General features: G+C 38.4%; 1 protein-coding gene across 1 annotated transcript in view; it reads left to right on the top strand.

Annotated features, from left to right (window-relative positions):
* Positions 1-18,277, top strand: part of LOC120337254 (uncharacterized) — a 30,376-nt gene extending 12,099 nt beyond the window's left edge. Inside the window, exons 9-17 of the mRNA XM_039404983.2 lie at positions 479-624; positions 2,702-2,894; positions 3,450-3,577; positions 4,712-4,901; positions 6,870-7,023; positions 9,254-9,398; positions 14,084-14,237; positions 15,522-15,620; positions 16,286-18,277. Of these exons, the coding sequence (XP_039260917.2) occupies positions 479-624; positions 2,702-2,894; positions 3,450-3,577; positions 4,712-4,901; positions 6,870-7,023; positions 9,254-9,398; positions 14,084-14,237; positions 15,522-15,620; positions 16,286-16,410 (1,334 nt within the window). The 3' untranslated portion in view covers positions 16,411-18,277. The remainder of the gene's footprint in view (positions 1-478; positions 625-2,701; positions 2,895-3,449; positions 3,578-4,711; positions 4,902-6,869; positions 7,024-9,253; positions 9,399-14,083; positions 14,238-15,521; positions 15,621-16,285) is intronic.
* The last annotated feature ends 499 nt before the right edge of the window (positions 18,278-18,776 follow it).

The raw sequence follows: 18,776 nt of genomic DNA, 5'->3' as shown, positions 1-18,776 counted from the left end.
TACATGAAAATTACAATATCGGGCCTATCGTTAGTTGTAAAAAACATACTCCCGTAGTATGTGGACCAAGATGGCGGACATCAGAACGTAGTATGTGTATCAGATTGGGGTTAGACCATAATTTTTTTTTCAATTTTCTTTATTTTAGTTCTAATGTTCTCAAGAGTTCGAGGACTAGCCAAGTGACTTTTGTAGTATTTGTACTTGAAATTATGGCCTAATCCTGAAACCCGGTACACATACCACGTTATGTTGTCCGCCATCTTGGTTCACATACTACGGGTGTACCGAAATAGGAGCGTCATAATTTGAATTTTATTGTGGCTATTGCTATAGGCAGAAATTAAGATGCCCCGTACGCTACCGGAAATGTGCATATTTGGCCCAGTAGTATATACAGTTTGCCCATGACTGCTTTAGAGTCTTCCAGACAAATACAAAACACAATTTATGGCTTCACACTTGATTTCTATTTCAGCAAATTATCAATATGGGGATTGGACTGAATGGGGTCCCTGCGACAACACATGCGGGCCGGGTAAATGGACAAGAACTGGAACCTGTAAGGATATCACTACCGGCCAGTTATCTGACCAATGTACTGATGGTTCAACAACTACTGAAGTAAGTGTAATGATCGGCATTCATCGAAATTATCATAAGTCTGTCCGTGTCGAAGAATATATATTTCATATTTCATGTCCGGAGCGGATGGATAGCGATCATTTTTTTTTAATTTTTTTTTATTGGATTTCTATAAAATAAAACAATATTGTAATAAACAATATTAACCGATATCAACAGAGGTACAAAAGTAATTTATCATATTGTACAATATTGCAAAAAAAACAGTATTAATCAATACAAATACATACCACGTATTTCCGCAAAGCCTCAGAGCGCCTCATGTAAAAATAAGATAAATTATTTCTGGGAGTAAATGCTGCCGTTTAGTACTAACATAAGCTGTGGGTGTTGGCAGAAACATGTAGCTGGTACCTAGACTTGTTTGATATAAAGAAGTGAAACATCTTAATCAAATATTTTTTGATAATTGGCAACGGTCACTTACCTAACTCTCACATGTATTGATAGTATTTAACCTGCCAGTGGTTCCCAACCTCGAGGGCCCGTGGTCACCTCACGAAGGCTTTTATCGCTCATGGCCCCCTGTTTATCACCCCAGTGGTATTTATAGTGTTATTTTGATTGGTAGATTCTAAATCCCATAATGTTTAAACAATTCATGCTCAACAAAGTGAAAACTCTCTGTGAAATAACATTATCAGCAATGAAACTAAGAAGAACGGGGAATTTTGTTGTCAAAGATAAAGTGAAATCAGTTTTGCGCCTAACATTGTAGACCCCCATCGGTTGGGAACCCTATGCTTGCATACTACTATCAGTATGTTTATGTTATCCCTGCAAATTATTAGCTCCGAGCGTACCAGTGGTTGCTCAACTAAAGCCTTGTTCTGAGTAGAAAGAAATGACAACGCATATAGAAAAATTGGGTGAAGCGAAGTTCTGATATTTTATTCATATAAGCATCAGTAACAATTGAACTCTTCAATGTTGTTTATGCATTTCATTTCTTACAAGTTGGCACAGTTCAAAGCGGCGTAATTCAATGGGCGTAAATGAGTTCACGATAATGCGGCTTAGTTCATGTCCATATCTCAATGCAGATTGTTCAACCTTTTACCTCATTTTAACAAACAAGGTAAACGCGCAACTGGACTCTACCGGCAACTCAGCCGGATGAATAAGCCGTGCGATCAGGACGTACAATAAGAACACTCCCCAGCTGAATGCTTCAACCATCTAAATTTTACGATGCAATCGGACTAATCATTGAAACTATATGTAGAATTCAGATTAAGATTTTTTCACGTTCAATCCGCGGAAAGGAAATTCGACAATAGTAAGGAATGCGGCTTGATAATATGCTCACGGCCCTCGGGTTCATGTCCCATTACCAATTCAGATTGAGAATGGAAATAGGCAACACAACGTTTCCCAACATTGGAAGAAATTTTGTCGTTTGGGGGGGAATTTTTATTCTGTATTTGCTGTGGTATTACTAATATTTTATCAAACTAGAATAATGAATTCATGAACACATTTATAACAAACTACTTGAACGAACGGGAGTGCGACTCGCGGCTTTTTCATGAAGCTTGCGAAGTAACCATTACAGATTGAACAGTAGATGTATTAGGTTTTATACATAAGAAGGGAAGAATAAATAGTTACAAAAAATAATAGGGAATTTATTGAAAGAAAGTGCTAACCGTCAGATGATGGGTTTCCAAACTCAGTCACTATCTCTGTTACAAACAAAGCGCAACGTATTGGGAAAGCAGCACCTTGTGACGCAGCAAGGCAGCATTAATTTCAACAAACTAATAATCTATGGCAGATAAAATATAATTTTGCAGGGCGTGAATCGATATTTTCCGAGCTACCTAAAATTATCTTGAAATGCGTCAAAGCACTATCACTCATAGTTTTGAAACCAACACAATAGACTTACAAGAGGTCATAATCCTGCTTTTATAATGCCCAAAATCTCCACATGCTGGAATTTTTCGCGAACATATTGATTCCTTGTGCATTCGAATCTGTGGTGATAAATGTGTCCCCGGACACTAAGCTTTCTGCATAAATTTAACTGGAGTGTTATTTTGGAACTTTTCAGGAAGAAGATTGTAATTTGGATTTGTGCGTAGAATACAGTGAATGGCAAGATAACACGGCCTGTAGTCAGACTTGTGGCGACGGTGTCGTCGATCAGATACGACAGTGCGTCACACCTGGAACCGATCCAACTCCGAATCTACCAACTGAATGTATTAGCCAGTCTAATGTTCCTTGCAACGATGGCCAATGTTGTGAGTGTATTTATAACTTCTTGTCAGTTTTCTGATATTTTTCTATGGATTTGTGACAAAAAAATCTCTTTCACGTCAGCGTTTTTGAGCATTATGAGACAATAATTAAGAGAATTAGTTGTCAGTATTGAATCGCGGTCATATTCGGCACCTTTCCAATTTCTTGTGTAAGTCGTCAACATAATGTAATTACTTACTACCAACCGCATTTATTAGCAAGTCCAATGTTCCTTGCAACGAGGGCCTATGTCGTGAGTGTATTTATAACTTTTTGTTCATTTACTGAAGTTTTTCTGTGGATTCGGAAATAAAGTAATAGGCCAGGATAGGGTTTTTATATTTATCCCTTCTAGAAACTTCCTGTCTATAAACCCTAGGGCGCAATTTTCCAGTAGCGCTACACACATCCCAGTCTGCGACTTGCCTATATTCTAAAATAAGATATAGTAATATTTACAACAATAGCATTAAAATGTAAGTAATCAAATTCCTCCAGTGAACTACGATTGGTTGAGTCTGAAAAATCTATTAATTCACTTTTATTTGCCCTTGTAGTAACTGTCGGAGATTGGGGTGAATATGGTCTTTGCAGCAGTACTTGCTCACCAGGACTGATGACGAGAGAGAGACCATGTCTGGACGCGGAGACTAATGAGCCTGCTACGGGATGTACGGAACCTCTTGTAAGTTAAAGATGATCTCAATTTTAGTGGTTCCGGAACCGTGGCACGTGGGCCAAGCACAGCCCGCGTAACAAATCAATAGGGTCCGCCCAACTGAAGGGAAATAGTCTAATCTGTTATGTTTTTATCTTTTTGCGTTCTAGATCCCGCCAATTGTTACGCCATCATCACAGTTTAAGCACGTGTATATTCGTAACAATTCAATTTGATCAGTATCTTAATTATGCATAGGGTACGGCCGGTACCTTGTGGGCGCTCCCATCTCCCGACCCTCGAATATCCTTACACTCAATCAACGGGGCTCCCGAAGTATGCGAACCAAGATGGCGGACATCGGAATGTAATATGTGTACTAGGTTAGGGTTAGGCCATAATTTTAGGTATAAATACTACGGGAGGCTCTTGGCTAGTCTTCGAACTGATAATAGGACTAAAATAAGGAAAATTGGAAAAAAATTATCGCCTAACTCTAACCTGTTACCCATGTTACGTTCCGATGTCCGCCATCTTGGTTCGCATACTTCGGGAGCACCCAATCAACTTTGGGAACTACTGAACTCTTAAACCATTATTCACGACTTTCGTTCCAAACAAATCCGTTTACAAGTCGTCACTGATAACTCATTTTATGTGAGGAGTGGTTTTCCGATTCGGCTTGCCTATATCCAATTCGTTGTAGGCAGGGTGAGCGGGGTGGGGCATGGATTTTGAACCCGAATTGTTGCGTCACAATTACGCAAGATCAGGGAAAATCTACGCTGCGTTTCAATCGGCACGCATTTTCTTCTGGTAGTAAAGAATATTAAAAAAAGGCAACACATGAAAACTCAACTGCAATCAAAGTACCCCTGAAAACATTACGTGAACCCCAAGTTGAGACCCCCCACTAGTGACTAGCGTCACAAATATATGTACAGGGTATTAAAAAATTTAAGCAATAATTAACAGAAGTTTAGATGAAATGCTACTTAAAACATTTTGACGACTGACACCTTTTAACAGTATTGAATTACGGTAAAATGCCATTTAAACATTTTACGACTGAATTTTTTAACAGTTACTTTTTTATTGTCACCACGACGGAAAAGTTTTACCTTAATTTTGCGTAACTTTTCCAACACCCTTTATTTACAGACTGAATCTCTAGACTGTAACGAAGATTTGTGCAGTGAATACGGACCAGCAAGTTCAAATAATCAATGCCTTCTGTATCCAGGATACTGTCAAACCCCATCTATTGCTTCAATTCAATCGTGTACTGGTACTGGAACTGCTCTGGCCGAATGTGCTACGACATACGCTGACTGTACCTATTCTGGTCCGGGTAAGAACAAAAAGTTCATTGATTTACCACATTTTACGGATCATGAAGCGTACTTTAATTACCTAGTTTTTTACTCGAAAATCGATCATACGCCTTATCAGCCAGTGCGCCTAATGCAGGGTCGTCCAACCCGTGGCCCGCTGAAGGTTTCCGAGTGGCCCGTGGGCTACATGTGGCCCGCCGAAGGTTTTCGAGTGGCCCTCGCGTTATTATACGAATCCCAATGTCTTTCTCAAACCTGGGCCATTATTGAAACCTCTATTGAAAAAAGTTTTTTCGCGGATGAACCATGTCAAATCCCCCGTGAGATCACTAATTTTTGACAGTCATATGAAAAATTCGCTATGCATTGCTACATCGTCCATCTCACCGAATATTGACAAACTTATTGGATAGACGCGGTGTCATACTCGACAATAAAATAGGTATGTATGGTAGGAACTTTTGACTTGACAGTATCTTCGTATTCTCATTGGGTTTTGTTTGTTTTTCCATTAATCTGTAGTCGGTGTAGTGAAAGTAGAATCTAACAATCATTTCAAGTGGCCCGTGCAATCATTCGTAAACTAAATGTGACCCTTTGGCTAAAAAAGTTGGACAACCCTGGCCTAATGTATGAGCCAAGTAATGCTTTATTGCCTGAAGTCAAAATCAGTGACCATTGCGTCTTATATTAGATGCACCTTATGTGTGGCTACAACTAAGCAATTCATTGACTGTGTGAGTTATAATCCTACGATCCGTAAAATACGGCAATGAGACAATAAGTCGTAGAAAATTTCGAATTTTGTTGTTTAATTTTTTTTAATTGAAAAATTTGGTTTACATTCGCAACTAGGGCTGGGCATTTTTAAATACCTGATGATTTCAGAATCGAATCGAATATTTTTTTCGTATCGAAACCGAAAGAGTTTAAATAATTTAAAGACCCTATGCTCAGCCTTATTCGTACGTAACACGTCAGCGAGAAGAACTGAGAGAAGAAAAATAAAAGCATAGGACTATGATAGATATAAAATAGGAATTTGAATGTGTGATAGGGCATCCAGCTTGGAAAAATAATACGGAGGATAAACATATTATAGATGTTGTTATACATGATAGTGAATAAGTCAAAGGTGAAGTAAGAGTGAAATGTTAGTGTTATTGCGCTAAATCACGACCAGACGAGCGCATTGGCGGGAAAGGGCAATCAGCCATTGCTGACTCACTATTACCACAATCAGTCATACAAGACTATATAAGTAATGTCATATTTTACAAATCCGAGATAAGGTCGCCAACCAAAGGGTAGGTATAGGAAAATTTTGAGGAAAGTAAAAGCGGACGATCGTTGGAAGATCGATGGATTCACGAGAGTAGTTAAGCCGGACGAATGACGGCAATTCGTCCAATGCGCTGCCCCCGACTTATTTAGACCATTGAGTAATTTCAATACCACATACTAAACCGTTAGCTCCTAGTTTTTTCAATTTTTGTGTTCGTGATCATTCAACCGGGGCGAGATTTTTTAGTCATAAACTTGACTTCAATTGTCATGTATGACCTAATATACTTCTATTACCAGTACCTCTCTCTTGTGACTTACGTGCAACGATTTCTGACTCTGACTGTGCATACGCACTGAGGTGCTCACTGTTGCCTGTACCATCAAAAAAAAACACGTGTAATAACGCACACTTCACATCCCAGATTTGCTGCCTTCTGCGACGTGCTGTCCTCGGCCCACCCCCAGCCGGAAGGGCAAAAAGGTTACTATTGACGAAATGTCCCAGTGAATTCCTCTTCTGTTTTCTTTGGGAGACAACTGGCGCTCCCGTAGTATGTGCATCAAGATGGCGCATTACCTGAACCTTAACCAGGTGCAAGACTGTGTTCAGGTTGTGCGCCATCTTGGTGCACATACTACGGGAGCACCCAAGATCACTAGTGTATTTTAAAAAAAAATGAAATAATATTTGCTCACAGAAACCGACGCTAATATATTATTTATCATCGATAACACGAACTCTCTGGATCCAAACACTTGTGTACCAGACGTCCCACTTCCTGCCGACGATCCAACGTTGACTGACCCAGCCGTATCGCCAAACTTTATACAGCAGAAGAAATTCATTGAAGAGTAAGTACTGCATCCCGATATATATAGGATAGGATAGGATTTACATATTAATCCCAAGGGAGAGGGAAGCCTATAAGACGACTTAACCATATGGCGAAGCACGGCCTATCGCACGGTTATCAATCCATGTCGGGTATGGGATTAGTTGGTTATTTGTTATCGGAATCATGGATTTGATGGTGGAGGAAGCCATAACCGACCAGCGCATACGTGGACCACCCTTCGGCGACGAAGAGTCCGGAAATCCTCTTGCACATAACCATCTCCTGCATGGGATTGGAACCTGCAAACCCACGCAGAGTAATCAGAGGTGCGGTGGCGAGCGTATTCCTAACGCTAAACACGATGAGCCCCATCGCCGCGAGAAAGAGAGTCTGTTTTAAGTGGTAACAGACTTTTTTATCCGGGCGAGGGGAAAGCCGATAAGAAGGGTTAAACAGGTCACTCGCTCGTCACCATTTCATGGTGTTCATGCAAATAATAAAGGAGTTTACCCCGTTCCCACCCACCTTCAAAAGCAATTTTTTTAATATAACTCATTGACGTTTGTATGTCTTGTGCCTATTTTGCTATTTTGGTACTTCCACAGTGTGTGCACCAGGTTAGGGTTAGGCCATAATTTAATTCCAATTTTCTTTATTTTAGTTCTGTTATAAGTTCGGGGACTGTCTGTGTTAGCCAAATAAATATCGCCCTGCTTATCGGTTTCAGTCCCTTTTCCCAACTCGATGTAAAATAGGCAAACAAAATTAGTTACCTTCACATTGGTACACACACTACTGAAGCGCCCCCATATTTAGTCTGGTGAAAGGAATAAACTACTGAATAGTCGTTATTCAAGATGTTTGAAGTTGGATTGTGGGAAAAGCCGTAAACTTGAAATAGTGTCTGAAAGGCTGACTATAAAGTCTAATTTGGGCTATCGAGTGGGTTTCTACGGGACGAAGTACTTATCCTTCCTCCATGCTTTAGTGCCGGGTGATCCGTATTCATACCGTGATTCTCTGAAAATAAGACTGTGTCTTATTTCAATTTTCTTTTGAAAAATAACACTAGGGAGGATGTCTTTTTTTCATTTATCAAAAACAAAAATACAAAGTATAGAGTATTACGAGATTTTCAAATATACAAAATATAAAAACCGATATCCATTCACCTATAAATAACACGCTTTTATTTAAATTAACCGCTAAATAAAATTAAATATTATTCATTTAAAACGAGCAGAAAAGACTTTGCGCTATTGTCTAGATTTTATTTTAGAGGAAAATTTATATTAAAATAATTTTCAAAATTTAGGCTAGGTCACATTTTCGGGGAAACACGGTATAATGCAAGGATGCTGTGGCTAATGTGAAGAATACTATTTTAAGTGATTTAAGAGTCTTACTGTACTTTGTTAGTGTGCAACATGACCCATAAATTAGAGCTAATATCTGAAGCCCGATGGCGACTCAAAATCGGGCCGGATTGGGCCTGAAATGTCAATCATTACGATCAAGTCGGGTCGGGCCGGGTTTCTCCATAGCTGACTTATTTTTTTTAAATAAATATATGTTTAGAAAAATATATACTAAAGCTATGTGTGGATATTAAACTAAGAAATACTTGTTATAAAATAAATGACAATTCAAAGAACTCTTGAATAAAATTTCGGGTTTGCTTCGGGCACGGGCCTGCAAATTCAGTTAATTAGTCGGGCTCGGGCTAGGTCGGGTTTAATACCCACGGGCCTGGGTCGGGCCGGGCTGGAATTCTTGGGCCCGATCTTACCTCTAGGGCACACTATATTGGGTCCAACAAGATCTTTCACTGTTAAAAACCAATCTGATTCGAACACATCGTTCAAATTAAATGTACCGGTATGCCTTTTTGACCTACGATTTTCGTATTCATATTCTGGTATTTTCGAAGTATGTGAACCAAGATGGCGGACATCGGAATGTAGCATGTGTACCAGGTTAGGGTTAGGCCATAATTTCAGGTACAAATACTACGGGAATCACTTGGCTAGTCCCCGAACTCGTAATAGAACTAAAAAAGGGGAAATTGGAACAAAATTATGGCCTAAGCCTGACCTGGTACACATACTACGTTTCGGTGTCCGCCATCATGGTTTAAATATGTTAAGAGTACCAATATTTGTACTTGGCCGTTTGTATGCTCGGAGTTATTGGCCTTCATACAAGAACTATGTTGGGTTGCTAAGCTAATGGTTCTATTTTTTCAGCTTTGCTTGTGCCTGGCCGTATATTTCAGGCACTAAGACTACATTTGCTGTACAGGGACACAGAATTCCAGTCTGCGGCATTCCAAGTGATTACTTGCATATGACATTCGCTGAAGGAATTAGTGCAGATGCTGTCGAAAGCGTAGTAAGTTACTATAATAAACCATAGATTGTTTTTATCTCGTTCGGGGTTGAATCCGATCCAAATTTTGCATGTGGATTTATCATATCTCGGACCAGAAGCCTATTGATTTTGAATGAATTATGTCGTATAATAGGCGAGTTATCAATTAATTAGTGATGAGACACGTGGTGTCTCTATTGAGCCAATTGTCGAGTAAAATATTGAACATGCGGAAAAAAAAAATATTGAGCATCGATAAGTCGGCGTTCTCCGATCGCTATCTAGTTTTGTTACTATAATTTCCCTTCAACAACTTGACCAATTGCCCTGAAATTTTCTGTGGTTGAGGGGCTTGTTGTCTTCGCTATAAAGCTATTATTTTCATTTATTTCAAAAATATCTATGGGATTCGTTTTTTACTTTCGTGTGATTACGCCATCAAAACTGGAAATTTTACGTCGTGGTTCCGTGATTACATCTCAGCGATCTGGTTGTCAGACAACCGATAATGTAAAAGATTTGATATTACTTCGTTTTGGATTTTTGTTCACACATTTGGTCATTGGTCTCTTGTATTTTATTATAAGACTCAAAGAGATCTCACGGTACCCGTTGGAATGATATCAGACAGTTATTATCACGTCCACAAGAAAGTTAACTTTCAGATATCATTTTTTATAAGTGTAGACCTGACATGGACAAACTACGTCGCACGGGCCAAATCCTGCCCGCTGGGTAATTCAATCTGGTCGCCCGATGCTGTCACAACCAAACTGAAACCAATTTTTGATGTTTTAGAAAAAAACAACCCATGGAATTTGTTGAGATTGCGGTTAAATTTAGTTTTGACAGGAGGTTTATTGTTTTCCATTGTTGCTTTTGTAGCACTGTAAACATTGTTGATAAAATGTAACTCTTTACCCTTACATGGCCCGCCAGTCCAGGTGGGCAAAATTTTGGCCCCTGATTCGAATACCTTGCCCACCCATGAATTCTGGTCAAACTAAATTTCTGAATTTTTTTCATATCGATTCTGCATCTGCAGTTTTCGTCTGGTTCGTTTGATACCCAGGAATTGATATTTGTTTTATACACGATTGAAGCTTTTTTTCTCTCTACTCGAAAGCAGGATTCCAGAAAAAGTTTTTTTTATTGCTAGTTGTATACAGACGATTGTTTTCCTCCACTTCCAGGTCTGGTTAGAACAGTGGTAGGCAAGATTTTGACCCGGAGCCAAACATTTTGCCTATCTAGACGGGCGGGCCATTTGAGTGTGAAGTGAAAAGTTAAATTTCATGAACTGTGTTACAAAAGCAAAAGTGGAAAACAATATGCCTCATTCCAAAACTAAATAAATGGCGCAATCTCAACAAATTCCTTGAGCTAGTTTTAGCTAAAATCTCAAAATTTGGTTTCATTTTGGTTGTGGCATCAGGCGGGCCAGATTGAATCACCCGAGGGCGAGATTTGGCCCGCGGGATGTAGATCGCTCATGACTGAGTTGGAACGATTCGTTAATAATGTGACTTTTGAAATAAAAAGTGGCAAAAAATTCTGTTTCCAGAAATATTCCAGGGTGCAATAATAATTTGAAAAATATTGAATATATATGAATCGAAATTATTTTGATCTAGCACAAACTTGGGCAAAGTACGGCCCGCGTGCCAAATCCGGCCTGTTGGGTAATTGAATCTGGCCCGCCTGATGCTGCCACAACCAAACTGAAACCAAATTTTGATGTTTTAGCTAAAAATACTCCAATGAATTTGTTGTGATTGCGGTTAAATTTAGTTTTCGCACGAGGCATATTGTTTTCCACCTTTTCTTTGTAACACAGTAAATATTGTTCATAAAATGTAACGTTTTACGTCACACTCACATGGCCAGCCAGACTGGGTGGGCAATATTTTTGGCCCCTGGGTCTGGGATGGCAAACCACTGACCCGCGGGTCACAAGGTGACCCACTGCGTGGCCCGCGAAGGCACGAATAAAAATAAAAAATAAAATGCTAAAATATCAGTGATAAAAATTTATAAAGCCGGCCTTAAATTAATCTAACAATAACTAAACTATCATAATGTAACGTTGGGCAGTCAGGGCTGCGATCGCTCATATTCAAACTGATAATTTCCGGACCGATATGGTAATTTCCAAAACCCCTAATCTTGGACGCATGTCTGCACCGATGTGTACTGTTATTCAGCTATACATTTGCTCTGACATCGTTTATGTCACAGGGTGGTCCAAACTGCGCCCAGCTAACACATTCCGTGCGGCCCGCAGAACAATTTTAGCATACACTACTAAACCATTGGCAGATATTTGTATTTATCAGGAGAACAATTTTGATTTATTTTTAAACTACTCCAACTGTCCTTTCCCGATCTCCATGTCGGGATTGATGTTCGTTAACATCACGAAATTTCATTGTTGTACATATAAACGCCAAGACGGTGCCTATATGGCTGTGGTTCTAAACCACTAGTTTTACACGGACGCTTTTCGAGTGGTACGCGGGCAGCTTTGAATTTTTGCAAAATTCAACTTTTGAGTTGGCTGAAATATGGCGTTAGCGCATTCACTTTCATATTGTTTGTATTCGCTGAATGGGTATCAGTTCTTGTTTTGAGATCGCCCTCGACCGCTACTTGATGATTAAAGCCTTTTAGCTCTGACGGCAGACGACGCAAATACTCTCGCGATTTTGCACTCAATTAATACGCTAGTACTATTTACTACATAAAATTAATAAGAGAAAAGTTTGCACGTAGGTCTAAAATGGATGTAGTGCCATGTTAAATACTCCCATACCGCGTTTCATTCGCCATTCGTCCCAACCTCAGAAGAGAGTTTTGTCGGGGATACGCGACCAGAGTAGAAAACATACTGGTGCGCAATTAGTAAGAGGTTGAGGACCAGCACTGCTATATGAAAATGTGATCGGTGAAGGGAGAATGAATTGTCTTGTGCAGACAAGAACAAGCCGATGAGATGAGCTCGCGTCAAGTAACTCCTCATTTGAAGAGACGTTTTGTGCCTTTATTCGAGTCAAAACGCTCCTCTATTTTCAAGCGTTGGTCATGTGGCAGCAGTGACAAACCGCTGAGCTGACTTAGCGCCGTAATATTCATTTTTTTTTATTATCTGTGTATGAAGTCTCAACTTGGACCGACTTGGTTGTTTCTTGACGGTAGCACTAGGCCTACTCACGCTACAAGTAATAATTTGTTTCAAATATAACAATTCATCATACAATGAGTGTGGAAAAAGGGTGACCGAAGTAAACTGAGAGGAAACGTATTTCCTTACCCACAACAACGCTAAACCTCAGTATTTGGTGTGTTTTCAAGTTATATCCGTCACGAAAGAATACAATTTTAGGCGACATCATAAAAACAGACAAGTGAAATGATACCAAAAATACCACGATATTTCTCGGGAAGCAGTTTTAACATAACTGAAAGATTTATATAGTTTTTCTGAACAACTGAGTAGAACGATAAACTCGTATTCTTAAATATATTTAAAGTGAATAAACTCGCGACGTTTTGATCACTTTGGGGTTTTCTCGGACTGCGGCCCGCGAGACCTTCTCAAAAGTTTTTGCGGTCCTTCAACCTCCCAACCTTGGACCACCCTGGTTTATGACATAACAATGCAATTGATCTATTCATTTCTCGCAACGTCTCGACTCTTTCGGAAATGCATCTGCAGACTGTTTTAGGAATTATACGAGAACTGGGTGCTACATTGCATTTTATTAGTTTCCCGCCTACAATGCCGTTGAGAAAAAAATCTTTCAGATTTGAAATAAAAACCCAGAAATCTGAAATAACAATGGGGCAGTATAAAAGTGCCTTAATGTGGTTGAAAACTGATCGAAAAATATACCACTATCAGAGTGGAATTCCCTCCAAACTTCTTGGAACCGTAAAATAATTTGCCGCATCATCCTAAACGTTTTTGGTAATGCATATGCGTGTTTTCGTACTCTAATTTCATAAAATCGAGTGCCATAATAAATTCCTAATAGAGGTAAAGTCCAAAACTGCAACATCATCAACAGAAGCTAAGATAAGATAAGATTTGTTTCAGAAGTTTCTTATAGATAGAATATTGATTAAATATATGTGACCCACTCTCTTCTGTTCCGCGATAAAAATATAATTTTTGACCCACTCACTGAAAAAGGGTCGCCATCCCTGCTATAGGTCATGGATTCCAAGTCTTTTCGTTGCATTTCTCATTTTGCCTATTTTCGAACCATCAATTTTCCCTCACTATGCATAAAAAGTAATATTTGGTTCAATCCTGAACAAGTTTTAGCTACTTATCGTAAGAGCAAGTCTCAACCCCGCTTTTGTACAGTTCCAATGTACAAAACCCCGGGAGCCAATGGTGACTCCCGAAGTATGTGAACCAAGATGGCGGACACCGGAACGTAGTATGTGTGTCAGGTTAGGGTTAGGCCATAATTTCAGGCACAAATACTGCGGGAATCACTTGGCTAGTCTCCGAACTCGTAATAGAACTTAAATTGAAACAAAATGATGGCCTAATCCAAACCTGCTACATATACTACGTTTCGATGTCCGACATCTTTGTTCTATTTACTTCGGGAATACCAATTTTTTTTTGTCTTTTTGTCGTTGAAGATCATCGTAAACAGTCAAATTGAAATGTAACATTGATTGATATTTTTCAGATGTCTACAGTGGGTACTTCGTGTGCTTCTGCAATGTCGTATTTTACGGCATTGGCATGTGGCGCAACAACTCTAGGGACTGGTCGTGACGGAGTTCTTGATATCATTATTCTTGTTGTACCTGAAGTGACACCTCTTATTGAAAACGATATAGGTTTGTAATCTTGTTAATTTGTGTTTTATTGATGGTTAAAGTCGGGGCTGCAACAACGTCCTTATTTCTGAGATTTGTCCTTATTTTGAAGGGATTTGTCTCAGACACTTTTTCTGTCCCTATTTCTAAGAAACTTCCTTATTTTGACTATGCTCTAATTTTTGTTTCATTCGAGAGGTAGAGGTTCTTATACCAGTCACTTAGATTGATGATAGCTCTGCTAGAAATGATATTAAAACCTCATCGATTGCTACGCACATTCATGGCGTAAGTAAAAGTGAACTCCGAAGTAAGATGGAACAGATAGTTTCTAAGAATAAAGAACTGCTGGAGCAAATCCTTCCTAGTTCAAAGTATGATCAGACACGGGTCGCACTGGCATGAATATATTTTGTCTGTTACATTTCGTTTTTTGTTATCTTATTATGTTTCCTTGATTTCCTTATTTTTTGGTTCATATCGATGTCAGCCCTGGCTATGGTCTTTTCTGGTACACTGATACGTGGGGTGAATTAGACAGATAAAATATATCTTGTAAGTGTGTGTACAATAAAGCGTTTACTATCATTGTCAAATGGTAACCAACCCACAAAAAACGACTCATCGTCGGCTCAACCCTACACATTGTAACTAGGCTGGTAGCTGGTTCAATATTTCAAATCGGATATTTGTTTAGGATCGAATCTCGAATACTTGTAATGAAAAAATAAAGATATTTAAATTTAATAAACGACATTTTTGTATATGGCTAGACACATAAATTACTGAAAACATAGAATCCATTACTCGATCAGTTCGCTGAGTTGTCACACACAATAGGCAGAACTGAATTGGGCATTAAGCACGTGCACCAAGAAAAAGAGGGCAGCAGAGAAATTTTCATAGACGAGTTTTCAATAGTGCCCCATGTTCAATTGATGTAAAAGAGTCGAACAAAATTAGTTACCTTCATATTGGTACGCACACTTCTGGAGCGCCCCGAGTGGTCTTCAAAATCTTTAATAAATATCTCTCTAGTCCCTGTGGTTAGATATCGGCAACGCTTAAATGAGAACAATCAATGAAATTGGGATTTGGGCAATAGTTATTGCGTTAGCTCACAATTAAACATGTAGCATGGGCTACACTTTTCAAATGCAATTATATTTGAAAGTGAGACTGAGTGGAACCAAAATCAATCCACGAAGAAGCGACACCCAGGAGTTGTCAAACGATGACACGTGCGAAAGACGGAAATTTACTTAAGTTTAGCTGTCTTACATATTTAAAACTTTTTTGTTTTAGGAACGATGACCACCGATTTGATGGCAGGGATTTTACGAGGGCGAATAGGAGCTGACACAGTTGTAGCTGCGGTTTCGGTGACGGACACAAACTTACAAAGTTAGTCACCGTTTTTGATTGACTAATATAGAGAACCGTACTTTTTTTTTTTTAATTTGAGCGAATCTGAAATATTGTGAATGTGATTAATATTATATAGAGTGTTTCTAAAGTCTGAACACTTATGAAAATCAGATATTTGCAGTAAGTAGCCTAAATAAAACTGATAATATTTTCACTATCTAGCTCTGTGCAAGAAACAACTGATGCGTAAGGATGTAATAGATTTTCAAAGCACCGGAATCTTTCTGTCCCGGCACTGCCGAAATTTGTTTAACTTTGCGATGTCAGTATATTTTTCACAGTTTTCACATCCAATGTAGTTCCATGGAAAATGATTATTCGCTAATAAAGACAGCGCAATTAATACTGATATCATAATAGCGTAACAATTCTTTTATAAATAAAGTCATGTGATATATATGTCAAATACAAAAATATTACAAATAGGAATACTTAAGAAACCATATGTATAAACTTATTGGAGCTATTGCTTCAAAACAATATCAATAAAAAAACAGATGTTTCCCGGATCGAATTCAAGAACAGTCCGGGTTCTCGTCAGACCCAGATTTGCTAGAGTATCTTCGCTTGAACCTATACGCTTCAACTTTTATGCTGATATACTGCTCTTATTAATCCTGAATATTAAATGTTTTTTACAGGTGTTTACAAACTCGCCTGTTTATCAGCTTTTGCCGACAGTTCTTGCATGAATTATCTTGGAACCATTTACGACCCTATCAATGATGTTGTGTCGAAATTGCACACTGTATTGTCGACCCCATAATGAATATTCATGAGATAACCGGATTGGCTGTTATAATTAACGTTTATGAGTGTTACTCAGTATTCAATATATGATATAAAACCAAGTATACAGACACCTTGATTCGCAAATAAAGACTTCTTAAGCACAAATTGGATGGATACACATAACAGGTAGAGTTGGACATCTTCGAATAGCTGATGATTTCAGAATCAAATCGAATATTTTTTCGAATCGAATCTCAAATACTTGGGAGATATAAAAATGTAACCTATGTAACTTTCTTCTTGTATTAGGTCCTCCAGACACATAAATTACTGAAAACATTGAATACATCACTCAGGCGTATTGCTGAGCGTTCACACACACACACAAAAATAAACATTTTCATCAATCACTCACTACAGAAAAGAAAATTATGTCAGAATTGCGTTGAAAAAATATGACTTCAATAAAAAAATCTAAGAAATTTATCTCGACCATTGGCAGAAAAAAAAAGATGGCGGCGATTCGGAATTTTGCTCTGAACCGATCTGAATAATCTACTATTCGATTCGAAATGTCCATCCCTAATTATAGACATTCTGTTTGTTATATTGCCTAAACGTTAAAATATGAAATTTTATTACGGCGTGGAATACATTTGAAGACGCGTTTTACATGCATAACCAAGGCTTTCGAATATGGTACTCAGAGGCAATTATCTACAACAGAAACAGCACATATTAGAAACATGCAAACGCAACATAGCCATGCGTTGCCACAAAATTTAGTCCAACAAACATGTAAACGATAAAAGAACTCTGCCGTTGATGTTTACTAACACAGCTCCACTTCGGTTATAGAATTTATGTTTCGATATTATAAAACGTTTTAACTAATATATATATTGAATTTTACTTACATATTTTAAAATTAAATGTAACAGTTGATATCGGTATGAAACTACTATAAGTGAATTTATAATTTACCCGACAGTTGCGGGGTATGACAATCATTGCAAACACACGTCAGCCAATAATTGGATGCTTCCCTTGCTGCATATTATGGGTCTTTTGTATACTACGCCCAGCCAAAAATGTGAGGTTCGAAAAAAACTCCCCCGAAACGTTTTTAAAAAACAAATTTATAATTATCCAGTCGGGGAGAGAGTTCGGGTTAGGAATGATTTAAAAATTTGAATTTTCAGCGCAATCTGCATTCCTAACCCTACCGGATAACTACTTCTTTTCTCATTTTAAGCGTTGGCGGGGACTTTGTACAAAATATCTCGTATTATTTTGAACAGAAAAATTGTTTATTTTACTTAAATAAGAATTTTCCGTTTTTTTTCGCCAGGCATTTTTCATGAGTCTAAGTGTCCCGTGTCCCATCTGGCCAACATGCCAGACCAATTCAATACCAGATGTAATTAAATTTGAGAGGGGACGTTTTCTGAAATCGAATGTAACAATTTTTTCGTATTTTTGTCATAATTTCATGGTAATTCTATGATTTTTATTATTAATGTAATCGCACGAAGAATCACAGAAATCGCTACATACAGATTATAAAATACTTATGTATTTACTCAAGTTTTTAAAATTATATTGGAAATATATGATATTGTGTTTGTTTTTATAATTTTAAGTAGACGAAAGTGAAACGCAGGTGATATGTGAGAGAAACTAGCGAGTGTAGTGGTTACAGCATCTTTATGTTTGTGAACAACTGTCGATGACGGCATTGGTTTTAATTTCGATTCACTCCCAAAATTAAACAATATACAGTAAAGATAAAAACGAAGATTCTGGAAAGTGAACATAAACTTAAAATAAATTCCGGCCATAATTTTATTCCAATGTGCAAGTATAAGCAATAACGCACCACATGGTCTATATATTAGGCGCACAGGCTTCTAAGAAGCGCACGTGCACCGTTGCTGACGATGAGCGCTGTATTCGGCGTTTCAAAAGTCATGTATTAGATTTATATAAAGCGTGCAAATTTCTTGTAGCTTACATATAGTGACCTACATACAATTTTCGAAATAAGTAGACCATTGCTAGTGGGTTCGATACAAAAGGAAATCGTTCCTAAAAATTTGAATTCCAACATTGTACGGAACTTACATTCACCATAAGTGATAACATACCTAGGATAGGAAAGCCAACTCAATAATATGACCAACGATAGTCTCTCGTCTGGTTACTACCCCGTGTCGGGTATAGGATTAGTAAGCCAGTTATTTGTTTCCAGGTACATGGACTTTGCGGTGAAGGAAGCCGACCAGCGGTTATTAGAGCCACGTAGAGTAATCACAGGTGCGGTGGCGAGTCTATTTCTAACACTTAGAGCCATGCTCTTACACTGCTAAAGACATCTTTACGCAGCACGACCACGGCTTT

The sequence above is a fragment of the Styela clava genome, chromosome 10, assembly GCF_964204865.1.
Source record: "Styela clava chromosome 10, kaStyClav1.hap1.2, whole genome shotgun sequence".
NCBI lineage: Eukaryota > Metazoa > Chordata > Ascidiacea > Stolidobranchia > Styelidae > Styela > Styela clava.
The sequence above is the reverse complement of the archived record's forward strand: the minus strand, read 5'-3'. Positions and strand labels throughout refer to the sequence as shown.